Source organism: Stegostoma tigrinum, chromosome 8, assembly GCF_030684315.1.
Source record: "Stegostoma tigrinum isolate sSteTig4 chromosome 8, sSteTig4.hap1, whole genome shotgun sequence".
NCBI classification, from domain to species: Eukaryota; Metazoa; Chordata; class Chondrichthyes; order Orectolobiformes; family Stegostomatidae; genus Stegostoma; species Stegostoma tigrinum.
In genome coordinates, this window is record NC_081361.1 from 76,748,399 (window position 1) to 76,774,560 (window position 26,162).

Sequence of the window (26,162 nt, forward strand, 5' to 3'; positions counted from 1 at the left end):
CTACATGTGGGAAACTACAGATCCTGTTGATCTAGAGTGGTAAGGTAAGCCATTTACTGGCCTATTTAGAAGAGTCTCGTGTTAACAAACTGTGGTATATTACATTTTAGCATCTAGTGACAGGTTATATGGAACTGACAGGCATTCTTCCAGAGCCTTTCAAGAGAATATTATATTCATTTCAATTCATTGGTATCTTAAGCTGATTCGCTCAAATCCACAAAACATCATCAAAATAGACTATGCTTGTGGCACTCTTCTGCATTAACCCTATCAAACACAAATACAATAGTTACTAGCAGTAGCATGGCTGAATGGTCTAAGGAGCTGTCTTAGAACCTCAGTCTCTTTGGAAACAATGTTACAATCACCCTTAAATGAGAGTGGTTGTGACACAGTGGTGGCTAGAAGGTCTTGGTTCAAGTCCTATCCGCCCAGGAGGGGTGAGGTTTCTGCACAGGTTGATTAAAAGTAACTACATGTCTGCTACTTATAGTACACGTTTCTGCTATTTTCATTCATTGCAGCACATTTACCTTCATAGAACATAGAACAAAACAACGCAGAACAGGCCCTTCGGCCCTCGATGTTGTGCCGACCTGTGAACTAATCTAAGCCCATCCCCCTACACTATCCCATCATCATCCATATGCTTATCCAAGGACTGTTTAAATGCCCCTAATGTGGCTGAGTTAACTATATTGGCAGGCAGGGCGCTCCACGCCCTTAATACTCTCTGAATAAAGAACCTGCCTCTGACATCTGTCTTAAATCTATCACCCCTCAATTTGTAGCTATGCCCCCTTGTACAAGCTGACGTCATCATCCTCCGAAAAAGACTCTCACAGTCCACTCTATCCTATAGGGATATAGATATGGTGATGCTCTCAACTTCCATTCCTCATACTCTATTTCTTTTATCACCACAATGTGGTTCATGAACTTCTTTCTCATGTAGTTGATAATTGAGGTATCTGCAAATGCAAGATGTCACATTGTGAATGAAAACATTTATTTTGTAATTTATACTTGAGGTGTACCTCATTTATGCATGCACTCTGATTTCTTGTTCCTTAACTCACCAAATTGATGTCTTTACCTTCATTCTCAAACTTATCCACAGCCTCCTGTTACTTCTTTCTTTGTCTACTTACAGCATTGCTCTTGTCTCAGCCTTTGGTGTTGCTTTGAAACTTTGATTTCCCTTTTTTTTGAATTTCAGCCTGTCAGTTCATGATCGTTTAGGTTTCTAATGGTTCTGATTGTCCTGCATTGCCTTGAGCCCACAGTAGTTTTGAGTTATTTTCTGTCCCACTCTTAACAAGTCAAAACTGTCCAGCTTACTATCCAGTGATCCCATCTCTAGGCCTTTCCAATCAGGATTGTGTCTGAACTGGTGGCTCCAAGTGTGAGGAAGGTAGAGTTAAGGCTGTAGATGGATCAGCCACGATCTCAGTAAATAGTGGAGGATACTCGATGGGCAGAATGGTTTACTCCTGGCTCCCTGGTTGGCGACATGACATATTGCCCTAGCCAACTATCACTAATGCATTCTATGAATTCGTTGGAGCTATCCTTTCCAAAGTGATTAACCCAATCAACATGAAGATTTAAGGCATCCATAGTTATTGCTCCATTCTTTATACATTGTCCAATCATTTGCTAATTCAGCAGGGCAGCACAGTGGCTAGCATTGCTGCTTCACAGCACCAGCAACCTATGTTTGATTCCAGCCTTGGATGATTGTCTGTGTGGAATTTATACGCTCTCTCTGTGTCTGGATTTCCATCACATGCACTGGTTTCCTCCAAAAGAACAAAGCAGTGCAGGCTAGGTGGACTGGCCATACTAAATTGTCCCATTTGTCCAGAGTTGTGCAGGCTACGTAGGCTAGCCATGGAAAATGCAGGTTTACATGGATACGGTGGGGCTCTTTAGAGGGTCAGTGCAGACTTGATGGGCTGAATAGCCTCTTTTTGCACTCTAGGGATTCTATAATTCTATTTATATTCTTTTGTCAGACAAATGCAAGTTTAGGAAATCAGACAACAGGCATCCACACTTCCTAATTTGGCAGTTAAGGCATCAAAGTTCCATTCTCAGGACCATAGCTTTACCTTCACTTACAAGCATAACCAATTTCATTCCTCACTATTTCACGGAATGAGGATATCCAAGCATAGGATTTGGATGGGGTGGAAGGTTGTTGGAAGAGTTTTCTCAGTATCAATTAAAGCTAACAATACTGCCTGTCATTGATATTTTTGAGTAATATACATTGCAATCCACAAATAAGAAATACTCTCACACACTCTCCACATTGTGGTAAGTTACTGCCTGTAATAAATGGAGTCTGTCTAAGCCCAAGAGTTTAAAATCGAAGAGTACATGTTAGAGTACATATACTCAAAGATTTTGGGAAGGGGGGGGGGGGGGGGGGGAATACCGTAGATACTGAAATCAGTACTGAATGAATGAGCAACTGATTAAGGAGGCTTAAAATGTTAGCTTGCTCTCTCTTCACAGATGCTGCCTAAGCTGCCGTGATTTCCAACATTTCTTGTTTCCAGATTGTTGGGGTAGCACAGTGGTGTAGTGGTGAAGTCACTTGACTAGTAATCCAGAATGCTAGGGTAATGTTCCAGATGCTGCAGTAGTAGTGTCCCTATCATTGAGCCAGGAGGTCTGTGTTCAAATAGCACTTGCTCCAGAGGTATGTAATAAGTTCTCTAAACAGGTTGATTGGAAAATATCTAAACCTAGTGATAATGCAGTCTCCAACTGATGCTAATGGTGGCAGAATGAATGCATAATTCATCGTCAAATATTTTAACCTAAATCACAATAATTAATAAAGTATAATGGTTAAGAATCTTTTTTTCTCTAACACTAGGTCATATTCATGGAATGGAAGACCCTTGTCTTCTCTGGTTTGAAATCTTCTGCAATCAGAGACAGCTAAGAAAGAAGAACATCTTCTTCCCCTCTATATTAAGACTTTTGAATGGACCTTTTTTTAAAGTTGATCTTTCTCTGCACCTTCTCTGTAGCTGTAACACTACATTCTACATTCTGTTCTAACAACCTGATGTACTTATGTAAGGTATGATTTGCGTGAATAGCACACAAAACAATACTTTTTACTGTACCTCAGTACATGTAATAATAATAAAGCAAATCAAAATTAATTTGAAAATTTCAGTTCAGTTTCTCACATCAGTTTGTTTTGTAAATTTTCAGTCTGATTCAAAGAAAACATTTTAAGTAAAGGATGATACAAATCTACAAGGGGAGAACTGAACCACAGTATTTGATTTGGATTATTCCAGCAAAGCACCAAAGGGCTGAACAGATTTTGTGGTGTAATCCTCTATGCTTCTGTATTTTTGGACAAGGCTTGCAACAATGTTGGAAAATGCCATAGGTCAGCAGGGAATGATCTCTGGCTTTAAGATTCTAGCAGGGTAGAAGATATAGTGAGAGTGTAATCTGCACTGTACCAATCCTAGAAGTGGTTAATAGCAACAGGAAAAAACTTTTATTACAAATTAAATAACACAAAAACTTCAATGCTGAAAAAAATGCGACTATGAGCTTTCCCCTACAGTCTCTTCTTAACTTTTAGGCTATCTAAATATAAAAGCAAATTTTACCTTGTTTGAGTTTTTCCTAAGGATTTCCTCTTTATCATTAAAGGAAAGATTCTTTCCGAGGTCAGAGACACTTCTGTTTCACTGAACTACCAAATAACTCACTCTGATGGCAGGAACACCGAGTTTATTTCATAAGGTGAAAAGACCAGCAACTAACAGGGAGGGCCCTTTACATCAGTACAAACAAAATAAACTCTGCATTCCCATACACTGCATTTAAACCCATTTTGTTAGATAACACACAATGCTGTCTCATGAGATTTAAAATTCTGACATGATGATAAACATTTAGAAAACAGTCTTTTTTTTGTTTTCAGGAGTGCTAAAGGGAACATGAATAAGACATGAGAAGACAGGCAACAAAAGACATCAGACAACACCTTATCACATCTCTCAGAAATGCTTCAATGAAGCACTTTGAAGTGAACTAATTTTTCATGTAGCTACTTACCCCTGAGACACCTGATTAGTACTTTTCCTTTCATCATTTTTTAAAGCATATTCATCAAACTTGCAAAATTCCTCTCTGCAACTCTTCATAATCCATCTGTGAAGCAGGTAAGTTAGAGGGACATCTGCTTAAGGGAATCTACTTGGAATACATCCATTCTTTACCTTCACAGTCAGAGTAATTAGGTGATTTTTAAACAGATCGCTAGCATCCTTTCCTTCTCCTCTGAGTTCACACCAAGTATTTGCCAAATTGCAACACGTTTGACAAAAAAGAAAAACTGTAATACAAAACTATTTTAAACAACTAAAACATCTTAAAATAATGTTTATAAGTCATAAGTCTATAACTCCAGTGTTTGAATTTGCTATCTCTTTAAATGCTGTACGTTGTATTAAATGTCCAATCTATTATAATATTTTTTCCTTTAAATTCTGAGACCTTGCCCAAAACCCCCAAAGAACTACTAATTAGACTTAGTATGATTTAGTTAAGAGTGTAAACCCTGGGATATAAGGAATGAGAGGAGACAAGTTAGACCAGTAAGTCTGTTATTGATAATAAAGTGTGAAGCTGGATGAACACAGCAGGCCAAGCAGCGTCTCAGGAGCACAAAAGCTGACGTTTCGGGCCTAGACCCTTCATCAGAGAGGGGGATGGGGTGAGGGTTCTGGAATGAATAGGGAGAGAGGGGGAGGTGGACCGAAGATGGAGAGAAAAGAAGATAGGTGGAGAGGAGAGTATAGGTGGGGACGTAGGGAGGGAATAGGTCAGTTCAGGGAAGACGGACAGGTCAAGGAGGTGGGATGAGGTTAGTAGGGAGGAGATGGAGGTGCGGCTTGGGGTGGGAGGAAAGGATGGGTGAGAGGAAGAACAGGTTAGGGAGGCAGAAACAGGCTGGGCTGGTTTTGGGATGCAGTGGGGGGAGGGGAGATTTTGAAGCTGGTGAAGTCCACATTGATACCATTGGGTTGCAGGGTTCCCAAGCGGAATATGAGTTGCTGTTCCTGCAACCTTCGGGTGGCATCATTGTGGCACTGCAGGAGGCCCATGATGGACACGTCATCTAAAGAATGGGAGGGGGAGTTGAAATGGTTTGTGACTGGGAGGTGCAGTTGTTTATTGCGAACTGAGCGGAGGTGTTCTGCAAAGCGGTCTCCAAGCCTCCGCTTGGTTTCCCCAACGTAGAGGAAGCCACACTGGGTACAATGGATACAGTATGCCACACTGGCAGATGTGCAGGTGAACCTCTGCTTAATATGGAAAGTCATCTTGTGGCCTGGGATAGGGGTGAGGGAGGAGGTGTGGGGGCAAGTGTAGCATTTCCTGCGGTTGCAGGGGAAGGGGTCGGGTGTGGTGGGGTTGGAGGGCAGTGTGGAGCGAACAAGGGAGTCACGGAGAGAGTGGTCTCTCCGGAAAGCAGACAAGGGTGGGGTCGGATTGTAGATGGCGGAAGTGTCGGAGGATGATGCGTTGTATCCGGAGGTTGGTGGGATGGTGCGTGAGAACGAGGGGGATCCTCTTGGGGCGGTTGTGGTGGGGGCGGGGTGTGAGGGATGTGTTTTGGGAAATGCGGGAGACACGGTCAAGGGCGTTCTCGACCACTGTGGGGGGCAAGTTGCAGTCCTTGAAGAACTTGGACATCTGGGATGTGCGGGAGTGGAATGCCTCATCCTGGGAGCAGATGCGGCAGAGGTGGAGGAATTGGGAATGGGGGATGGAATTTTTGCAGGAGGGTGGGTGGGAGGAGGGAGGTGTATTCTAGGTAGCTGTGGGAGTCGGTGGGCTTGAAATGGACATCAGTTACAAGCTGGTTGCCTGAGATGGAGACTGAGAGGTCCAGGAAGGTGAGGGATGTGCTGGAGATGGCCTAGGTGAACTGAAGGTCGGGGTGGAAGGTGTTGGTGAATTGGATGAACTGTTCGAGCTCCTCTGGGGAGCGAGAGGCGGCGCCCATACAGTCATCAATGTAACGGAGCAAGAGGTGGGGTTTGGGGCCTGTGTAGGTGCGGAAGAGGGGCTGTTCCACGTAACCTACAAAGAGGCAGGCGTAGCTTGGGCCCATGCGGGTGCCCATGGCCACCCTCTTTGTCTGTAGGAAGTGGGAGAAATTGAAAGAGAAGTTGTTGAGGGTGAGGACGAGATCGGCTAGGCGGATGAGGGTGTCGGTGGAGGGGGACTGGTCGGGCCTGCGGGACGGGAAGAAGCGGAGGGCCTTGAGGCCATCTGCATGCGGAATACAGGTGTATAGGGACTGGACGTCCATGGTGAAAATGAGGTGTTGGGGGCCAGGGAATTGGAAGTTCTGGAGGAGGTGGTGGGCGTGGGTGGTGTCACGGACGTAGGTAGGGAGTTCCTGGACCAAAGGAGAGAAAATGGAGTCCAGATAGGTGGAGATGAGTTCGGTGGGGCAGGAACAGGCTGAGACAATGGGTCGACCAGGGCAGGCAGGGTTGTGGATTTTGGGAAGGAGATAGAAACGGGCCGTGCGGGGTTGGGGAATAATAAGGTTGGAGGCTGTGGGTGGGAGGGCCCCTGAGGTGATGAGGTCATGAATGGTGTTGGAGATGATGGTTTGGTGCTCGGGGGTGGGGTCATGATCAAGGGGGCGGTAGGAGGTGGTGTCGGAGAGTTGACGTTTGGCCTTGGCAATGTAGAGGTAGTGCGCCATACTACCACTGCGCCACCCTTGTCTGCGGGTTTGATGGTGAGGTTGGGGTTGGAGCGGAGGGAGTGGAGGGCTGCCTGTTCTGCAGAGGAGAGGCTGGAGTGGGTGAGAGGGGTGGAGAGGTTGAGGCGGTTAATGTCTCGACGGCAGTTGGAGATGAAGAGGTCAAGGGAGGGTAGGAGGCCTGGGGGTGGTGTCCAGGAGGAGGACTTGTGTTGGAAGCGGGTGAAGGGGTCAGTGGAGGGAGGGTTAGTCTATTATTGATCCTTAGTTACAATTTATATTAAGGAGCCATAAAAATCCAAATGCAGACACCATTCTACGTTATTGTACCTGTGACATTTCTCACAGTAAACAGCTGTTTTTGGACCATCTTCAGTAGACTAAGTAACACTCACGAAAGGCCAAATTGCAAAAATTGTGTAGAATAACAGGCTTACTCAGATTCATGAACCATTGGGATTATTTATCACAAAGTGTTCTGAAGGCTCAGTGTTTTGAGTACTTTTAAGATCGGGATTGATAGATTTCTGATTACCAGTGGCATACTGGGTATGGAGATGGAGAGTGTAAAAAGCTTTGAAACATGTTTGATCAAACAGAATTGGACTGAATGGTGGACCATGCTCAATGCAGGGTTCAAGGAAGATCGAGAAACGGATTATAAAAGATACTTATTACAAATATGATTGATTTTCAAGCACAAACTCATGAAATTTGTGAAACAAACTACAATAACGGATTTAAAAACGTGCACCAAACGCACACAGTATTTGGCACAAAGTTGATGAGCTATCGGCATAAGTAGAAGGAAATGGGTACGACATGGTGGGGATTACTGAAATGTGGTTACAGGAACAGCAGGACTGGCAATTCAATATCCAAGGATATTCAATATTCCAAAAGGATAGGAGGAGGAGCAGGAGGTAGAGTTGCCTCATTGGCTAAGAATGTCATCAAGGCCGTATTAAGAAATGATACTGGCACTATGGACCAAAATGTTGAATCAGTCAGAGTGGAAATAAAAAGTAAGGGAAGAAACTCCTGTAATTTACAGGATCCTGAAGAGTGTTTCCAAAGCTGGGCACAGTATAAACCAGAAAATAAAGATGGTGCCAATAACACAAGCTTGTCACAGTAGCTGTTTTCTCATTTATGTAAATATGGAACTGGAAGTTTCTAATTCATATCTAGCAGCCTATACTGCTGTTAATCAAACCTCCCAGTCCCCATTGGCTCCACTTCTCTCCCAGTCAGAATCGTTTCTCCCCTTTCACCCAGTCTAAGATGGCCGCAGCAAAGCAGCACTATCCGAGCTCCTCAGTTCAGGAGTTGTCCATTCCATTTGCTTTTCTTTTTTCTCTTCATTCCTTGCTATCTTTTCCCTCTTTTCAAAAATTTTTTAGATTTTTTTATATCTTCTGGAGAGAGCTTGGTCATGGGGGCAGTGGTGGCAATGAAACATGGCAGCCGTTGGGTGCCCGGAGCAGGGCTTTGACAGTCAGCATGAGCCTAGATGGCGGCGAAGTCTATTGATTCCAGATGGCGGTCAGCAGCAAGGAGGCTGATGAGCACAGATGGCAGTCAGCACCAACTATAATGTTTATTTTTTAACTTTATTTTTCTATTTTATACAAGAAGAACTTTAATACTTAGCTTATTTATTTTTCTATTTTAGTACCTAAGATTTTGTATCCAGGTATCTTTGTACCTAAAATGGCACCTGTATGGCACCTGAGTACACATGACCATAATCCTAATTCTAATTCTAAAATAATGAGGGATTATGAGAAGGGCACAACAGTAATTAAGGGTGATTTGAATAAACATGTTGATTAGATTAATCAACTTGGCAAGGGCAGTCTTGAATAAAGGTTCATTGTGTGCATGATGGGTTGTTTCTTAGAGCAACATGCCACAGAGCCAACGAGAGAACTGGCTACTTTAGATTTGGTATTATGTAGTGAGGATGGATATAAATGGTCTCGTAGTTAAAGATCCTCTTGGAAGGAGTGATCACAACATGCTAAAATTTCAAATTCAGACTGAAAGAATGAGGACAGAGTGGCATACCATATTTTTAGCACTGGGCTACAGATCTAAGGAAGGAGTTGGCCCAAGTGGGCTGGGTAAAAATATGAAAGGGCAGGGCAGTTGAAGAGCAGAGGTAAGTGCTTAGGGTGATACCATCATTAATGTACATTGCTGAGAGGAAGAGGAATTGTAAAAAGGTGAAAAATCATTCATGGTTTAACAAGTCAGTCAAGGATAACAAAGGCAGAAACTAGGACATTTCATACTGCAGAAGCTAGCAGCACTCTGGAGGATAGGGAGAATTTTAAATGTAGCAAAGGGTTACTAAAAACAAAACCAAAAGAGATGGGATTAACTATGAATGGAAACTAGCAGAAAACACACATAGTGATCACAAAAACTTCTATAAATCTATAACAATGAAGACAGTAGTAAAAGAAAATGCTGGCCCATTTGAGGATGAAAATGGTCAAGTAATAATGGGAAATTACTATAATTAGGTGGAAGGTATTAAGTTAACTGATGGGATTAAAGGCAGATAAGTCCCGAGGGCTTGATGTCCTGGACTCTCGGGTATTAAAGGGTCTGACAGCAGAGACAGTGAATGCTTTAGTTATGAGGAGATAACTGAACTTGGAAAAACAAAGCTCAAACCATCAGTGTCAGCACAGTTTCACGAAGAGTAAGTCATGCTTGAAAAACGTGCTGGAGTTTCTTCGAAGATGTATAACCAGCAACGTGAATAATGGGGATCAATTAATGTGGTATATCTAGACTTACAGAAGGTATCGGACAAGGTACTGCATAAAAGGCTGATTCAGAAGGTCAGATTGCAGGAGGTTATGAATAGAGTACTAGCTTGAATATAGGATTGGTTGACTGACAGAATGCAACATGTCCACAAATATGGATCCTTCTCTGGATGGTGACCTGTAACCAGTGCAAGTGTAACTGTAATGCAGGATTCACTTCTTGGACTTCAACTATTTAGAATCAATGTAAATGATCAGCCAGAAGGGACAGAGTGTAGCATAGCAGAATTTGCACAGGATACTTAAATCTCATTGACTATGAAGAGATCTTTGATTGGGGCCATTAACCTGGGCCATTCAGGGAGCCCTGACTGACAGACATAAACAGGAGATTCAAAGACTCTCCTCATTCCAGGGACTGACTCTGAGCAAGCTAGTCAGAGCCCACGTACTGTGCACATGTAAATAAATGGTGACTTGGTGACAAGATACCCAGCTCCTTGGAGTTATATCAGTGCGAAAGCAAGCTGTGATGAGGAGATAAAGAATTTAGAGATGGGTATGAATAGGCTAGGAGAATGGACCAAAATCTGACAGATGGAGTTTAATGTGGATAAGTGCAAAGTTGTCCATTTTGGCCAGAAAACTAAAATGACAAATTATTATTTAAATGGGAAGCAGATTCAAAGTGTATCTTTGTGCATGATTCACAGGAATTGGATATGCAGGTGCGAAACATAATAAGAAAGGCAAAAGGACTAGATGATAAAACTACATTAGGCATTGGTAAGACCATACCTGGAATATTGTGTCCAGTTTTGGTCTCCTTACTTGAGGAAGATTGTGGTGGCACTGGAGGCAGTTCAGAGGAGGTTCACCAGATCAATTCCAGAGATAAAAGGACTGCCATATGAGGAGCGGTTGAATAGCTTGGGCTTGTACTCACTGGAGTTCAGAAGAATGAGGGGCAATCTGATTGAGGTATATGAAATACTAAAGGGGATTGATAAGGTGGGCATTGAACAGATACTCCTCTGTGGGGAAGAGTCTCAAACAAGAGGTCACTGATATGGAGTGAGACAGGGAGGTTTGAAACTGAGATGAGGAGAAACTACTCTCAGAGAGTTGTGAATCTGTGAAACTCAACTGCCCCAGAATGCAGTGCAGACAGAATCAATCAACAGATTCAAGGAGGAAACAAATCCTCTTCTGATGAAAAGCAGGATAAAGAGCTCTGGGGAGCAGGCAGGAAAGTGGAGTTGAGATTGGGATAAGATCAGCAATGATCATGTTAAATGGTAAGGCGGGCTCAAAGGGCTGAATTGTCTACTCCTGCTCCAAATTCCTATGTTCTAATTTTCACTGAAGGGAGTGAGATAATGATCCTACTTAGATTTAACAAGATTGTCAAGAGTAATTAGAGACTAGTTACAACCATGTTCTTTATTAGCAGAGCTCTCAGAAAATAGTGACAGGAGAAGACAGGGTCAGCACAGATTTATGAAAAAGAAGTCAGGCTTGACAAATCCATTGGAATTTTTCAAGACTATAACTACTAGAGTTGGAAAGGGGAGCCAGTGGACGTGGTTTACTTAGACTTTCAGAAAGCTTTTGATAAAGTCCTACAGAAGTGATCACCATGTAAAATTAAATCGACTGGAATTGGTTGTAATGTACTGACATGGATAGAGTGAGTAATGCTTGGCAGACAGAAAACAAACAGCAGGAGATGTTCCAAGTGGCAGCCAATGACTAACGGTGTAATGAGGGATCAGGGTGCTTCGACTCTTGCTATTCACAATATATATTAATGATTTAGACGAAAGAACTAAATATGATGTCTCCAAGTCTGCAGATGACACAATGATGAGTGGGAGAGCAAACTGTGAGGAGGATGCGGAGTGAGTTCACTGTGATTTGGGCACGTTGAATGATTGCAAATGCATGACAGGTGCAGTAAAATGTGGATGAATGTGAATTGGGAGCATGAACAGGAAGACAAGTTATAAGCTGACTAGTGTAGATTGGGAATGGGGGAGAAGCAAAGAGACCTGGGTGTCTTTGTACATCAGTCACTGACAGTAAGCATGCAGATACAGCAGGCAAAAGGTACACAAGAGGTTTCAAACACAAGAACAGGGATGGATTTCTGCAATTTTAAAAGGCCTTGGTAAGAACACACCTAGAGTACCGTGTGCAGTTTTGGTCTCCTTATCTGAGGATGGATGTTCTGGCTATACACTGACTGAAACAAAGGTTTAACAGATAGATTCCTGTGATGGCAGGGCTGTGATGAGACGCTGATCAGGCCTACATTGCCCAAAAAAATCTATTCTACCACACTCCTGGACTTGTGGCAAGCAAGTAATTGTTCCATTATTAGTTCATACTTTTCATCTTCTATATTTATATGGCTGGTCCTACTGAATTTTCCCACAATGTTGACACTCATGGTATTGATGGAGGACTTGACATTTGTGACAACATTGAACATGAAACAGGGTGGTTAAGTCCACTCTTATGAGAGGTGGTCATTCCTGGTACTTGCTTGGCATTAATGTTAGTTGCTATTCATTTGTGAAAGCTGGCTGCTTTTTAAGTCTAGCTGCATGCAGCTATTTCCAGTTTTTGATGATGCAACCTGTTTCCAATGTCCTCTTCAAGCTTCGCAGCCACGCAGCAATCAAAGATTGCACGCAGGTTGTTCAAAATTGTTTCAAGTTGCAATGCATACACATCTGCACAAAAATAAATTAAAGGGACTGTACTTTTAAAACATCATGCAGTACAAAAACAAAACAGCAAGAGAACTTGTTGCTTAGACACGATCTCAAAGTAGAGCATCAAGTACGGGGATTTGCAACCGTAATTTCCAATGTTTAAGTCCCAAGATAAGAACAAAATAAAGAATCCAACCTTTATTTATCATTTTAAAGTGCAGGAAAAGCACATACGCAATTCCACCATCTGTAAGTTACATACTTGGCCGTACTTTCTGCAAGGCAGAATTCTACTGAGTACATAAAGGAATAATATTACGGCAGAATAGACTCTCACCATTATTTTCCATTCTTGTATGCCATACATTTTAAACTACTTTCTATATTAGAAAGTGACACCATCACAGACTTCTAAAAACAAACAGATTGTTTTAGCAATGGTGTTGGATCTCACTGGTAATCACAGAAAGCTCAGTAATAAAGATTGCATACAAAAATGACAATGATTAAGTAATACTGGTACATTTAAATGATCATGTTGAGACTTCTCACACTGTCAATTTCTAACTACAAACATTGATGGTTAATAATGAGGTAAATAATTTTGATCATTATTGCTGAAAAGAAGAACGAGAGTATCATTGATAAATTTCTGCATTTTCATTCCCTATATAGCATTTCTACAGGTTACTGATATGTAATAGTTCTTATTGTGGGATAATCAATCAATCTAGTCTTTCTCCTTAGATGTGCTATCGTTTAGAACATCAGATAATTCATCAGTGGCAGAATATATTGAATTATTAACCATGCTTCACATCTTTTGTACAGAAGCAAATATTTACTATGCTCTAATTCATTGCTGGCATAATGAGAGTTGGCATGCGATTTGGAACATTTTCAAAATTCTCCAAATGTTACTGTAAAGTAAATACATAGCTATTAGTGGGACATTTAATCTTATATGCATAGTTAATACTGGGCTAGTCAGGCCAACTTGCTCAAATCTACTGGACATAGATTATTTATGCCAGTTATGTTTTTTGACTGAAGATGGATGCTTATTATCACCACTACTGATGAAATGCAACCTCTGTTGTCACTTCTAATGAAGCCAACTACTTGTTCTGATGATCTCTGAAGTCTGGTTCTCAACTGTGGTCATTCAAGAATTCATCTTGCCCACATTAGATCAATAAGGCATAATAATTTTTTAAAATCCTCACATACATGTTATTCTATGAATTACGTTTAGCATTTTCCACTCAAACAGAAGAAATGAACTTGAAGTCATGAATGACAACAAAACATAGCGATCTAATCTGCTGTGCCTTTCTTGTTCACAGAACGCCACAGGCATATATGAAGGAGAAGTCTTACCACTTTTTCTTTGTAAACAATGTATTTCAACCATTTGAAGTCTTGAGGTTTGAATCCAGCAAACACAAATAGTGAATCCTTCTCATACCGAGCTGGTTTTTGTATGGCACCTTCTGGATATGTAATTCGAAGAGTTGTCTTTGCCCCAACATCCTTTTCAAAACCTTTCACAGGAGCTTCATTTAACCTGCAGGAAAAATGAACAAGAATTTGGTAATAATGCAAAGTTTTTCTTTGTTTGCTTACTATGCGTGCCCAAACCTTTACAAGAGTAGGACCACTGACAAAGGCATAAATCATTCTTTCACTAGCTAAAGGTACTGCTCTCTTCGACATAGCCACAATTATAAAGGTCATTGGGTAGAACATAGAACAAAACAACGCAGAACAGGCCCTTCGGCCCTCGATGTTGTGCCGACCTGTGAACTAATCTAAGCCCATCCCCCTACACTATCCCATCATCATCCATATGCTTATCCAAGGACTGTTTAAATGCCCCTAATGTGGCTGAGTTAACTATATTGGCAGGCAGGGCGCTCCACGTCCTTAATACTCTCTGAATAAAGAACCTGCCTCTGACATCTGTCTTAAATCTATCACCCCTCAATTTGTAGCTATGCCCCCTTGTACAAGCTGACGTCATCATCCTCCGAAAAAGACTCTCAGTCCACTCTATCCTATAGGGATATAGATATGGTGATGCTCTCAACTTCCATTCCTCATACTCTTTATTTCTTTTATCACCACAATGTGATTCATGAACTTCTTTCTCATGTAGTTGATAATTGAGGTATCTGCAAATGCAAGATGTCACATTGTGAATGAAAACATTTATTTTGTAATTTATACTTGAGGTGTACCTCATTTATGCATGCACTCTGATTTCTTGTTCCTTAACTCACCAAATTGATGTCTTTACCTTCATTCTCAAACTTATCCACAGCCTCCTGTTACTTCTTTCTTTGTCTACTTACAGCATTGCTCTTGTCTCAGCCTTTGGTGTTGCTTTGAAACTTTGATTTCCCTTTTTTTTGAATTTCAGCCTGTCAGTTCATGATCGTTTAGGTTTCTAATGGTTCTGATTGTCCTGCATTGCCTTGAGCCCACAGTAGTTTTGAGTTATTTTCTGTCCCACTCGTTTAACAAGTCAAAACTGTCCAGCTTACTATCCAGTGATCCCATCTCTAGGCCTTTCCAGTCAGGATTGTGTCTGAACTGGTGGCTCCAAGTGTGAGGAAGGTAGAGTTAAGGCTGTAGATGGATCAGCCACGATCTCAGTAAATAGTGGAGGATACTCGATGGGCAGAATGGTTTACTCCTGGCTCCCTGGTTGGCGACATGACATATTGCCCTAGCCAACTATCACTAATGCATTCTATGAATTCGTTGGAGCTATCCTTTCCAAAGTGATTAACCCAATCAACATGAAGATTTAAGGCATCCATAGTTATTGCTCCATTCTTTATACATTGTCCAATCATTTGCTAATTCAGCAGGGCAGCACAGTGGCTAGCATTGCTGCTTCACAGCACCAGCAACCTATGTTTGATTCCAGCCTTGGATGATTGTCTGTGTGGAATTTATACGCTCTCTCTGTGTCTGGATTTCCATCACATGCACTGGTTTCCTCCAAAAGAACAAAGCAGTGCAGGCTAGGTGGACTGGCCATACTAAATTGTCCCATTTGTCCAGAGTTGTGCAGGCTACGTAGGCTAGCCATGGAAAATGCAGGTTTACATGGATACGGTGGGGCTCTTTAGAGGGTCAGTGCAGACTTGATGGGCTGAATAGCCTCTTTTTGCACTCTAGGGATTCTATAATTCTATTTATATTCTTTTGTCAGACAAATGCAAGTTTAGGAAATCAGACAACAGGCATCCACACTTCCTAATTTGGCAGTTAAGGCATCAAAGTTCCATTCTCAGGACCATAGCTTTACCTTCACTTACAAGCATAACCAATTTCATTCCTCACTATTTCACGGTTGCTTTTACAAAATTAGGAAATAATGGCAGAAAAAACATACAAATGTTTGAAATGAAATTGGATCAAACCATAAAAACTGAACAAAAGAAAACAATTAGGGTTTCACTAATAGTTTATCCGGCTTTAGTTTCGGAATAGGTTTCCCATGACAGCATTGAAAGAGATCTTTAAAAACCTGTTCTTATGTTCACAATAGGATAGGAACATAAGCAATCAAAAGTTGTCAGCAATACATTTATTCAGCATAAGCAAGGGTTTGATTTTTCCCTTTGATTGATTAATTCCTTCTTCAGCATCTCACTTGGGTGATATATGATGTCTCTCAGTGATTTTATTCACTACAAAAAACTTGCTTCCGAGTGAATCAATTATTCTTCTTGTTTCCAAAGGAGTAGTTTAGTCACTACATGGAGTATTTTCCTGAAAGAATATTTTATTATATATGGATTAAGCTGTACAATCTGTACAAGAATTCAGTGTCTGCAGTTGTTTGACTAGATAGCTTTTACTTTTGCAATAGTCTGAAGAAATAAGTATACAGAGAATGGATGGCATGGTAGCTTAGCAGTTGGCACTGCTGCCTTACAATGCCAGAGATCTGGGCTTGATTCCAGCCTTGGGTAACTGTGTGGAATTTGCATGTTCTCTCCTCGCCTGCATGGTTTTCCAGTTCCAGTTTCCTCCCACATTACATAGATGTGCAGGCTAGGTGGATGAGCCATGGGAAAAGCAGGGTTACAGGGATAAGGCAGGGGCCTGGGTTTGGGTGGGATGCTCTTTGGAGGGTCGGAGTGCAGACTCCGAAAGGCCTCTTTCTGCACTGTAGGGATTCTATGGCTTTCCCAATCGAACAAAGGCTTCTGTGGAAATCTACTGCCAAGCGGGTTAAAGGAATGATAAACAAAGTTACATCAATTTGGATGATAGCATTCTGTTTTCAGTTACCACTACATGAAGCCTTTTTATTACCAGTTAGATCTAGTCAGGTAATTCATATATTGTGAAACATGAGTCTTCACATGCATCTTAATTATTAATTCAGTATTAAGAAGTCTCTAACCACTGCTACTACTGTTGATAGATGGTGCATGCTATCAAGCCTTGGAAAATAAGAAACTGCAAGACCCTATTAGCTGCAGCTTTTTAAAAAATCATTCACAGGATGAGGCCATCACCATCCCGAATTGTTAAGAGTCAACTTCATTGCTATGGGTCTGGAGTCAGTCACATGTAGCTAAGGATGATTACTTCTTTCCCTAAAGGACATGAGTGAGCCAGGTGGGTTTTTCCCAACTATCAACAACAAATTTGTGGTCATCATTAGACTCTTAATTCAAGATTTTTAAAAAAAAAAAATCAAACACAGGTCCACAGGACACTAAGAACTGCAGGTGCTAGAGTCAGAGATAACATAATGTGGAGCTGGAGGAATACAGCAGGCCAGGCAGCATCAGAGGAGCAGGAAAGTTGATGTTTCGGGTCGGCACCCTTCTTCCGACCCTTTTGAAGAAGGGTCCTGACCCGAAACATCTATTTTCCTTCTCCTCTGATGCTGCCTGGCCTGCTGTGTTCCTCCAGCTCCACACTGTGTTATTCCCAGGACACTACCTGGGTCTCTCGATTAACAGTCCAGCACTAATACCACCAGGCCATTACCTAGAAATTAAAGGCAGTGAAAAGATATGAAAATGATCTTGAATAGATACTGGTGGCAGAGTTTCACCCAGTTAATGTATGCTACTTTAATCAACATTCAGCATGAAAAGATCCAATTGTGATTAATCCTGAGGTGCTATTCAATAGATCAAGAGAGCAGTATACAATAAGGAAAACCAACTCAAAATTAGTGCACCTCAGTCCAAGGCACTGATCAGTAGTAACGGGGTCCAACCACTTCAAAGCCATCAGGGCAATAATCCAAATAATCCTCCCACCTTTGGTTCCTTTTCATTTTAAATGAAGCACAAATGCATCACTCACATGTATGAACAACGAAGGCAGCAATTAAAAGAAGCTTTATAATATCATTCATTCAGCAGCATGTCTGAGGTGTAATACAAGATAATCTGGGGTTCAGCAAGCTAAATGCACATTGCAAAAACATGAATAAATGATTTTAAAACAGAAACCCACTAACTCACGCATTTAGCTGTTAATCTGATGTCCTAAATAGTTATAGCAAAGTTTAACTGCAATCGAACCTTTGATTCTCTGCCTCCAACTCCGTACCTATGAAGGAAAATAGATGTTGTTCTCTGAAGTTCAAGCACTTGTAATGTCATCCAAACCACAGTGATATCGCACATCGTGCAGTGTTGCACCTAGGGATTCCTTCAGCAATCACTTTTGTTTGTCATTTATATAAACAATTTGGATGAGACTATCGGAGGCATGGTTTGTAAGTTTGCAGATGACACCAAAATCGGTGGTAATGTGGACAGTGAAGGAGGTTACAAAGGGATCATGAACAATTTGGTCCATGGGCTGAGGAGTGGCAGATGGAGTATGATTTGGATAAATGCGAGGCTTCAGGTACATAATTCTTTGAAATCTGCATCACAGGTAGAGCGGGTGGTTAAGAAGGCACTTAGCAGGCTTGCCTTCATTGCTCTGACCCTTGAGAACAGGAGTTGAAATGTCACGTTGAGGTTGTATAGGACATAGTGAGGACTCTTTTGGAGTACTCTGTGCAGTTGTGGTCACTCTGCTATAGGAAGAATATTATTAAATTGGGGAGGTTCAGAAAAGATTTACCAGGATCTGGCCGAGAATAGAGCGTTTGAATTATAAAATCAGACTGGTTAGGCCAGGGCTTTTTTTCATTTGAGTATATAGTGGTTTGTAAAATCATGAGCACAGATAAGGTATATAGCAAGGGTCTTTTCCCTGGGGTAGGGGAGTTCAAATTTAGGCAGCATATTTTTAAGGTGAGAGTTGAAAGTTTTAAAAAAAAAGACATAAGGAGCAACTTTTTATTTTACACAAAGAGTGGTTAGTGTGCGAAAAGAACTGCCAGAGGTAGTGGTGCATGTAGGTACAGTTATAACATTTAAAAGACATTGGATAATTACATGAACAGGAGGGGTTTGGCAGGATATGGGCCAAACGCAAGCAAGTGAGAATTGTTTAGTTTGAGAATGTGATTGGCATGCACTAGTTGGACCGAAGGGCCTGTTTCTATGCTGTATGACTCTATGACTCTATTATACAGCACGATACAATACAATACAATATAATCTACTCAATAAAACCTGAACTTTTGATGCTCCTATCGCCTTTAAAAAAAACTTTGCTCCTGTCCTTCTCCATGGTCCTGTTGTCTTAAATTTTAGTAATGCAAACCTAATGCCGAAGGAGACAACTGGTTTAACTGTTGCTTTTTCTGAATGGGTCACAGTAAAAAAAATTAGGTACTGCCATCCAGTGAAAAAAGTGCCAACTGCAAAGATAATCCCAGGCTTCCTGCCTCTTGTACAAACAGTCTCCTTAAACTTCTTTCCTCTGCTTCCTGAGCTGTCACCTCTAACAATAAATGCAGAGTATTTTTTTCTATCACTACGAATGAAAATACCCAGTCAGCTGTCTTTTCTGCTTCCCTTTCTTTCATCCAAAATCAATGTGTTGGGTTCTATAATATAGAAAGATGACAGTCTACTCCAACGCCACCCTTGAACTCACCATAATCTCTACACTGTCAGAATAGCTGGATGAGTAGAACTACCTCCTTAAACATAGTAAAAACACAGCAGGCATGTTCTTTAGTCCATTCTGTAGACACTACTGCTTTACAATCATCTCTCTTTCTGTTGACTGGAAGAAGCTGAACTAGATCAGTTGTAACCTTGGTGTCATATCTGATGTCAAGAGAGTTTCTGACCACATATCTACACTGTCACCAGGACCATCCATAAGACTGTAAATCATAGCAGCAGAAGTCAGCCACTCAGGCCCATCAAGTCTGCTCTGCCATTCAATGCACACACACTCACGCTCTCTTCATACAAAAATCACGGCATTCACAGAAACAACGTAGCATACTAATTTGTGGGTGCTATGCATGTGGGTCTTAAACTCTGGAATTCCCTTCCTAAATATCTCTCCACGTCTTCCTTCTCTTTTTAAGAGACTCCCTAAAACCTTTATTATTCACCAAATGTCTGGTCATCTGCCCTAAATTTTCTTTCTTTTGTTGGCTTAACTCTTCTTGGGGCATTTCACTATCTTATTGGCAATATAAACGTGAAATGTGTCAAGACCAAGTGTCATCTTCAGAGGACGTAAGTTAAATGGCATCAATTTTGAAGTCTTCCATTATGTGATCTTTGATACATGAGCATTGTATAACAGGAAAATATTTATACAAGTGTAGGAAGCAGAGTTGGCAATAGAATAGCAGTTTCTCTGGAGTACAAAGTAAATAACTGGGTATGCCAAACAAGTACTGAAGGATCACTAAATAAAAACCAAAAGAACTGCGGATGCCGTAAATCAGGAACTAAAACAAAGTTTCTGAAAAAGCTCAGCAGGTCTGGCAGCATCTGCGGAGGAGAAAACAGAGTTAACGTTTTGGGTCCGGTGATCCTTCCTCAGAATTGAGGAAGTTCTGAGGAAGGGTCACCGGACACGAAACGTTAACTCTGTTTTCTCCTCCACAGAATCTGCCAGACATGCTGAGCTTTTCCAGCAACTTTGTTTTTGTTACTAAAGGATCACCATTGGCTAGAGCAATTACAATGTGACAAGTTTACTGAAGAAGTTTTAATTATTTTACAACAATCCATTGCTTTGAGCTCTAGTTTTCTGACTGTTGCCGCTACATTGAACATTTTACAATGCTGTGACCATATCCTGTAGGGGTAGTAGGATTAGATGACAGAAAAAAACAGAAATAATACTTGCAGATTTATATGAATTAAAAAGTCTTGAAAACGCAATTGCTGATGTTAATAATGCATCTTTATTGTAAAATAATGTATTTAAATCTCCTTGTTCTTTGTGAATTTGGAACAATAGCCCAATTATATGCATTGCTGTACTGTACTCATTGTCATTTTAGTATTACTTGAGAAGCATTTCATTTCTATGTTTCCTAACATCCAGAAGTAGCAACAGAAACCCAAACTCGGGAAACAGGGACTGAAAGGAAAATTTACTCATTTTAGTAACAGATTAATTTTAAACAGTGCAACTACCCTGATGTGGCATTTTCAGTTAGGTCCTCACATTTGTAAGCTTGGCCATCAATCAAAGTGAACTGGCTAAAGGGGTTTGAATACGCAGCAAGCAAATGGAAAGAATCTGTGCGTTAGTCTGTAAGCAAGCTGGTGACCTCCAATACCAAACAAAGGTGACTGCAAAGAAACAGTACCACAGGTAAAAGCTAAAGCTTTACATGAGCAAACGAGAAAGATCAGAGAAAAGACTTGCTTGCTTATCCGCACAAGACAAAACTATATTGTGGCTGGCTCTTATTCCTGAATCACTGATGCTGGTACAAAAGTGATCTTGAGTAAACAAGCTACTTCATGAACATTTTTTTGAGGTGGTTCCTTTTGGAACTATTACAATACATGAAAACATACCTTATTACAACATCATATTCATCAATTCTTGACCCAAGGGATTTGTTGGCCACTATTCCTCCATTGCCCATGATAACGCATCGTTTGCAGGTTAAACTGAAAAAGACAAAGGCTATTTACTATAAAATTACTCATGTCCTCTGGCAGTTTTCAAAGAAAGGGTGCATTTCAATTGCAAATCTAAATTTGCACAGAAATTCTGATGTTCACTGCACCATTATTAACAGAAGAATAACACAAAATTCCATTGACATTATGGCTGTGGTTGTGGAAGCACCTACAATAAGGCCAGGACACACAGAGTTTACTGTAGTGCGTGCATTAAAGACTGTAACAGAAACACATTCTATGCACCTTTTGAAGTCCAGTTGAGAATTTCCCAAGAAAGAGATTGACTCTATAACTAGTGAGTAATCCTTATGCCACAATACAAACAAAGTTATAGTTGTTGCATAACATTTGCACAAATGGAAACAGTTCCCAAATATATTGTAAACTGTCAGGCCTGATTAATTGTTATTTATACAAGAACAAATAAAATACACCTAATGCGAAATCTAATGAAAAAAGTTTTTATTTTAATATTGAGGACATTTTTAATGTAGAGGTTCAGAGTTCTCTGACAGTAAGTTTTATCTATTCTATGGCAAAGGAGAAAAAGGACTTAATGTTTCCTTATAGCACAGAACAATGACCTAATAATTAGGAGAACATTAGTTTGAAAAATAGGGTAGGAAAATAAAGTTTATTATACAGGAACCAAATCAAAAGCATCAAGGGAGAGTGAAGGAAATAAAAGCAAACCATCATGGAATTATAAAAAGCAGGTTGTTCCTGAAAGGATTAAAATCTTTGAGGATGTACCATAGTTGCTGAATGAAGGCAAGTAGATGGATATCAGGGTAACAAAGTGTGGAGCTGGATGAACACAGCAGGCCAAGCAGCATCTCAGGAGCACAAAAGCTGACATTTCGGGCCTAGACCGTTCATCAGAGAGCTGGTGGATATCATGCATTTTTACTTCATAGAGCAGTTGAGGTAGCCTTTGACATGAAACTAATGGTTAAAGGGAAATCTGGTGGGATCATGTAGGAAATTTAGAATAGGAATATTAATTTGCTAGATAATAGGAAACAGAAAGTAGTTATCAATGGCAGCAATTCTAATTGAGCAGCTGTGACTATCAAACTCCTCCAGGGATATAACCTGCAATTCCGGCCATTCACAACATTTATTAAACATCTCAATGAAGGTAATACAAACATAAAATACAAGGGAAGAATTAATTTGTATAAAATGTAATTTTTTTCATTCTCAACAGTTTTGTTTTGGCTTTTAAGAATGTTAACCGTGCAAGCAGGTTTGTGATACATTATCACCCATCCAATCACGAGACACATTAATCTCTCAAATAATGAGCGATAAACTGAAAACCTTTTTGAGGGCAAACACGTGCTAGGTTATCAGCTAATGTCCTGCCTGTAGGTACAATAACAATTTTGGCAAGGACATGGCCTGACATGTAGAGATTAATAATGTTAATCTAAATCATGTGGACTTCATTAAAAGACAATATGCAGCTGATGATGTCCAACAGATGTCGTCATTTTGTTTACAATTAGAAGAACAGGTGGTCAAAATGGCCTAACGATTTCAAGAAGCAAAAATGCACTTGAATAATATTTACTCTGTACCATAGAGAAAGGTAGATGTGGACCAGACTATCTGGGGCTATTTCAAGCTCCTGGGCTTGGATTTTTGCCACAATACACTGCCTCTCCATCAAAGTAAAAATGGGAAGACAATCCCAAAAACTTGAAGTCGCATCCCCCAACATTTTTGCATGGGCAGCTAATAAGTCCAAGTCAGAATTTAATTACTGTAAATTTTGTGGAGGCAACTACCCAAAGAAATCAGCCACTGCCTCCACTTCTGTCATAATTTGGTGACATCGATGTCTGAAATATGATATGTGTGGATTAGACGTGGTAGAAGATCTGAACATTGTGGGATCATTCAGAAAACCCTTTGGGAGAGGTAAGGTCCCAGAAGCCAGTTTTGATATGGTACCAGGATAATTCTTGAGATCAGGAGAGGTGTCCTTTGGGGTTTCTAAATTTTGCAAATTTGTGTGCAAAAAGTGTCGAGCAAATTAGAATGGTCAACAGGCCTATCAAGGGCACTGTTGAAAGCACCTATCTAAGGGAATTGCAATGGAACCTCAATGGAACCTGTCAAGAGAAACTCTCAAATACATCTGTCAAAAGTGACAAGTGTAACTGCTGAAGACTACTGTTGAAAGCGTGAAGAGAAAACATCAAAAGCTGCTGTTTTAGAGAGATGTCAAGCTGTTGATGCATTTAAAATTCTCAGCCCTTAAATTCTTGAAAGACAACTGAAGTGTTTAAAAAAGCATTACTTGCTACTTGCTATTTCACTCTGTCTGTTGACCTATGCCAGATGACAGGATCAGCGCTGCATCACTGATACCGCATTTAAACATGGCCCTAGTAGGGTGCCTGCCATTTTACAGTATGATTGACAACTCCAAGTTTTGACCTCAGACTAGGAATTCCAATCCATGTTTTTAAGAAGGGATTATTCAGCTGAATAACAATGTTATTATAATACGGCATTAAATCAGAATTGGAAATATTATAAATGGGGTTTTATTGAAATTGAAAGATTTATTGTCACTTGCAATTCACGGTGAGTAGTACCATTAAATATAGTGAAAAGCTTCAATACTCACCAAAATCTGGCACCATTTTGAATACTTTAAGAATTAAGAGGTATAACTAAAGGATAGTCTACCTTTGTTCCGCCAGTTCCACCATGAGTCCTCAGCTGACTCACCAACGATACTGGTGCCGCCAACCCTCCTCCACTGCCTCACCACCACGTGACCTGGACCCACCAACATAGAAGTCATCACTCTTCAGGTGCCATTTCTTCATTGCTGGGCCCACTTTGTCAACACTGGGTCCTGTGCTAAACCCACACTCACTCCCCACCCCAACCACCCCCACAGGCCTAGAACAACCAGGGGCTGCAGCTGCAATCTCGCCAATAATCAGGAGTCCCTGCTCTGGGCTGCCTCAGTAATGCCAAGAAGCGTCTTCCCTTTACTCAAAGGCTGTGCCCTCAGGTCCTTGTCTCTCCTGCTAATGGAAACAGCTTCCCAACATCAACTCTATACATGCCTGTGAGTATTCTGTAAGTTTCAATTAGATCCCCCTTCATCCTTTTAAACTCCATCAAGTATAGGTCCAGAGTCCTCAATATGTTCCTTATATGTTAAGTCTTTCATTCCTGGGATCATTTTCATGAACCTCCTCTGGACCTGCTCTATAGCCAGTATATCCTTCCTGAGATATAGGGCCCAAAATTGCTCACAAACTCTGAATGTGGTTTGATCTGAGCCTTATACAGCCTCAGAGGCATATTCCCTGCTTTTATATTCTAGTCCTCAAAATAAATGCCAACAAGGTATTTGCCTTCCTAACTACCGACTCAACCCGCAAGTTAACTTTAAGACAATCCTGGACGAGGGCTCCCAAGTGGCTTTGCACTTCAGACCTCTGAATTTCCTCTGCATTTAGAAAATAGTCTCTGTCTCTAACCTTCCTACCAAAGTGCATGACCTCAAGCTTTCCAACATTGTACTCGACTGCCACTGCTTTACCCACTCTCCTAACCTGTCTAAATCCTTTTGCAGCCTCCCTGCCTCCATATTGCTACCTGTCACTCCACCTATCACCTACAAATGTGGCTAGAATGCCCTCAGTTCCTTCATCGAGGTCATTAATGTATAAGGTGAAAAGTTGTGGTCCCATCACTGGCCCTTGCAGAACACCAGTAATCATCGGCTGCCATCCTGAAAAGGAGTCTTTTATTCCCACCATCTGCTTTCTGCCAGACAGCCAATCTTCTATCCATGCCAGCACCTTGCCTCTCACACCATGGGCCGTTATCTTATTCAGCAGCCTCCTGTGCAGCACCTTGTCAAAAGCCATCTGGAAGTCCTAATAGATAACATTCATTGGCTCTCCTTTGTCTGACTTGCTCGTTATTTCCTCAAAAAATTCTAACAGATTTGTCAGGCACGACCTCCTTTTAATGAAACCATGCTGACTTTGCCCTATTTTACCATGCACTTCCAAGTACTCAGAAATCTTATCCTTCACAATGGAATCAAAACCTTATCAACAACCGAAGTATGATTAATTAGCCTGTAATTTTCCATCTTTTGCCTTCCTCCCTTCTTAAATGGGAAGGGGGGTGTTTACATTGGCCATTTTCCAGTCCATTGGGACCCTCTGTGACTCCAGTGATTCCTGACAGATCCACACTAACACCTTCACTATTTCTTCAGCTATCTCCTTCAGAACTCTGGAGTGTATTCCTTCTGGTCCTGTTTGTTGATCTACCTTCAGATTTTGCAGTTCTTCTAGCACCTTCTCCTTGGTGATGGCCACCATATGCACCTCTGCACCCCCCACCCCCGGACACTCTTGAATCTTTGGGATGTTACTCATGTCGTTCACCATGAAGACTGACACAAAGTACTTGCTCAGTTCCTCCACCATTTCTTTGTTCCCTCTAATTCTCCAGTATCATTTTTGAGTGGCCCAATGTTTATTTCTGCCTCTCTTTTGCCCCTTCTTTATCTAAATAAAGTCTTAGATTTTTTTTATATTACTGGCTAGTTTACCCTCATATTTAATTTTCTACCTCCTTATTTCCTTTTTAGTACTGCCTTTTGGTCTTTGTAAGCTTCCCAATCCCCTAGCTTCCGGCTGCCTTTGCCGCATAATACGCTTTCTCTTTTGCTTTTATGCTTCCGTTGTCACCCATGATTGCCTCATTTTCCCTTTAGTACACTTCTTTTTCCTGGGAATGAATTTTTCCTGCGTTTCCAAAATTACTCCTGGAA

At 41.0% G+C, this 26,162-nt stretch overlaps 1 protein-coding gene across 5 annotated transcripts in view; it reads right to left on the reverse strand.

The window, feature by feature from the left end:
- Window positions 1-26,162, reverse strand: part of LOC125456234 (CMP-N-acetylneuraminate-beta-1,4-galactoside alpha-2,3-sialyltransferase-like) — a 543,155-nt gene that overhangs the window by 133,210 nt on the left and 383,783 nt on the right. For all 5 annotated transcript variants that reach the window (XM_059647998.1, XM_059647996.1, XM_059647999.1 and 2 more), the window contains 2 exons: window positions 21,227-21,322; window positions 13,659-13,845 (listed from right to left, as the gene is read on the reverse strand). In XM_059647998.1, coding sequence (XP_059503981.1) covers window positions 13,659-13,845; window positions 21,227-21,322 — 283 coding nt within the window. The remainder of the gene's footprint in view (window positions 1-13,658; window positions 13,846-21,226; window positions 21,323-26,162) is intronic.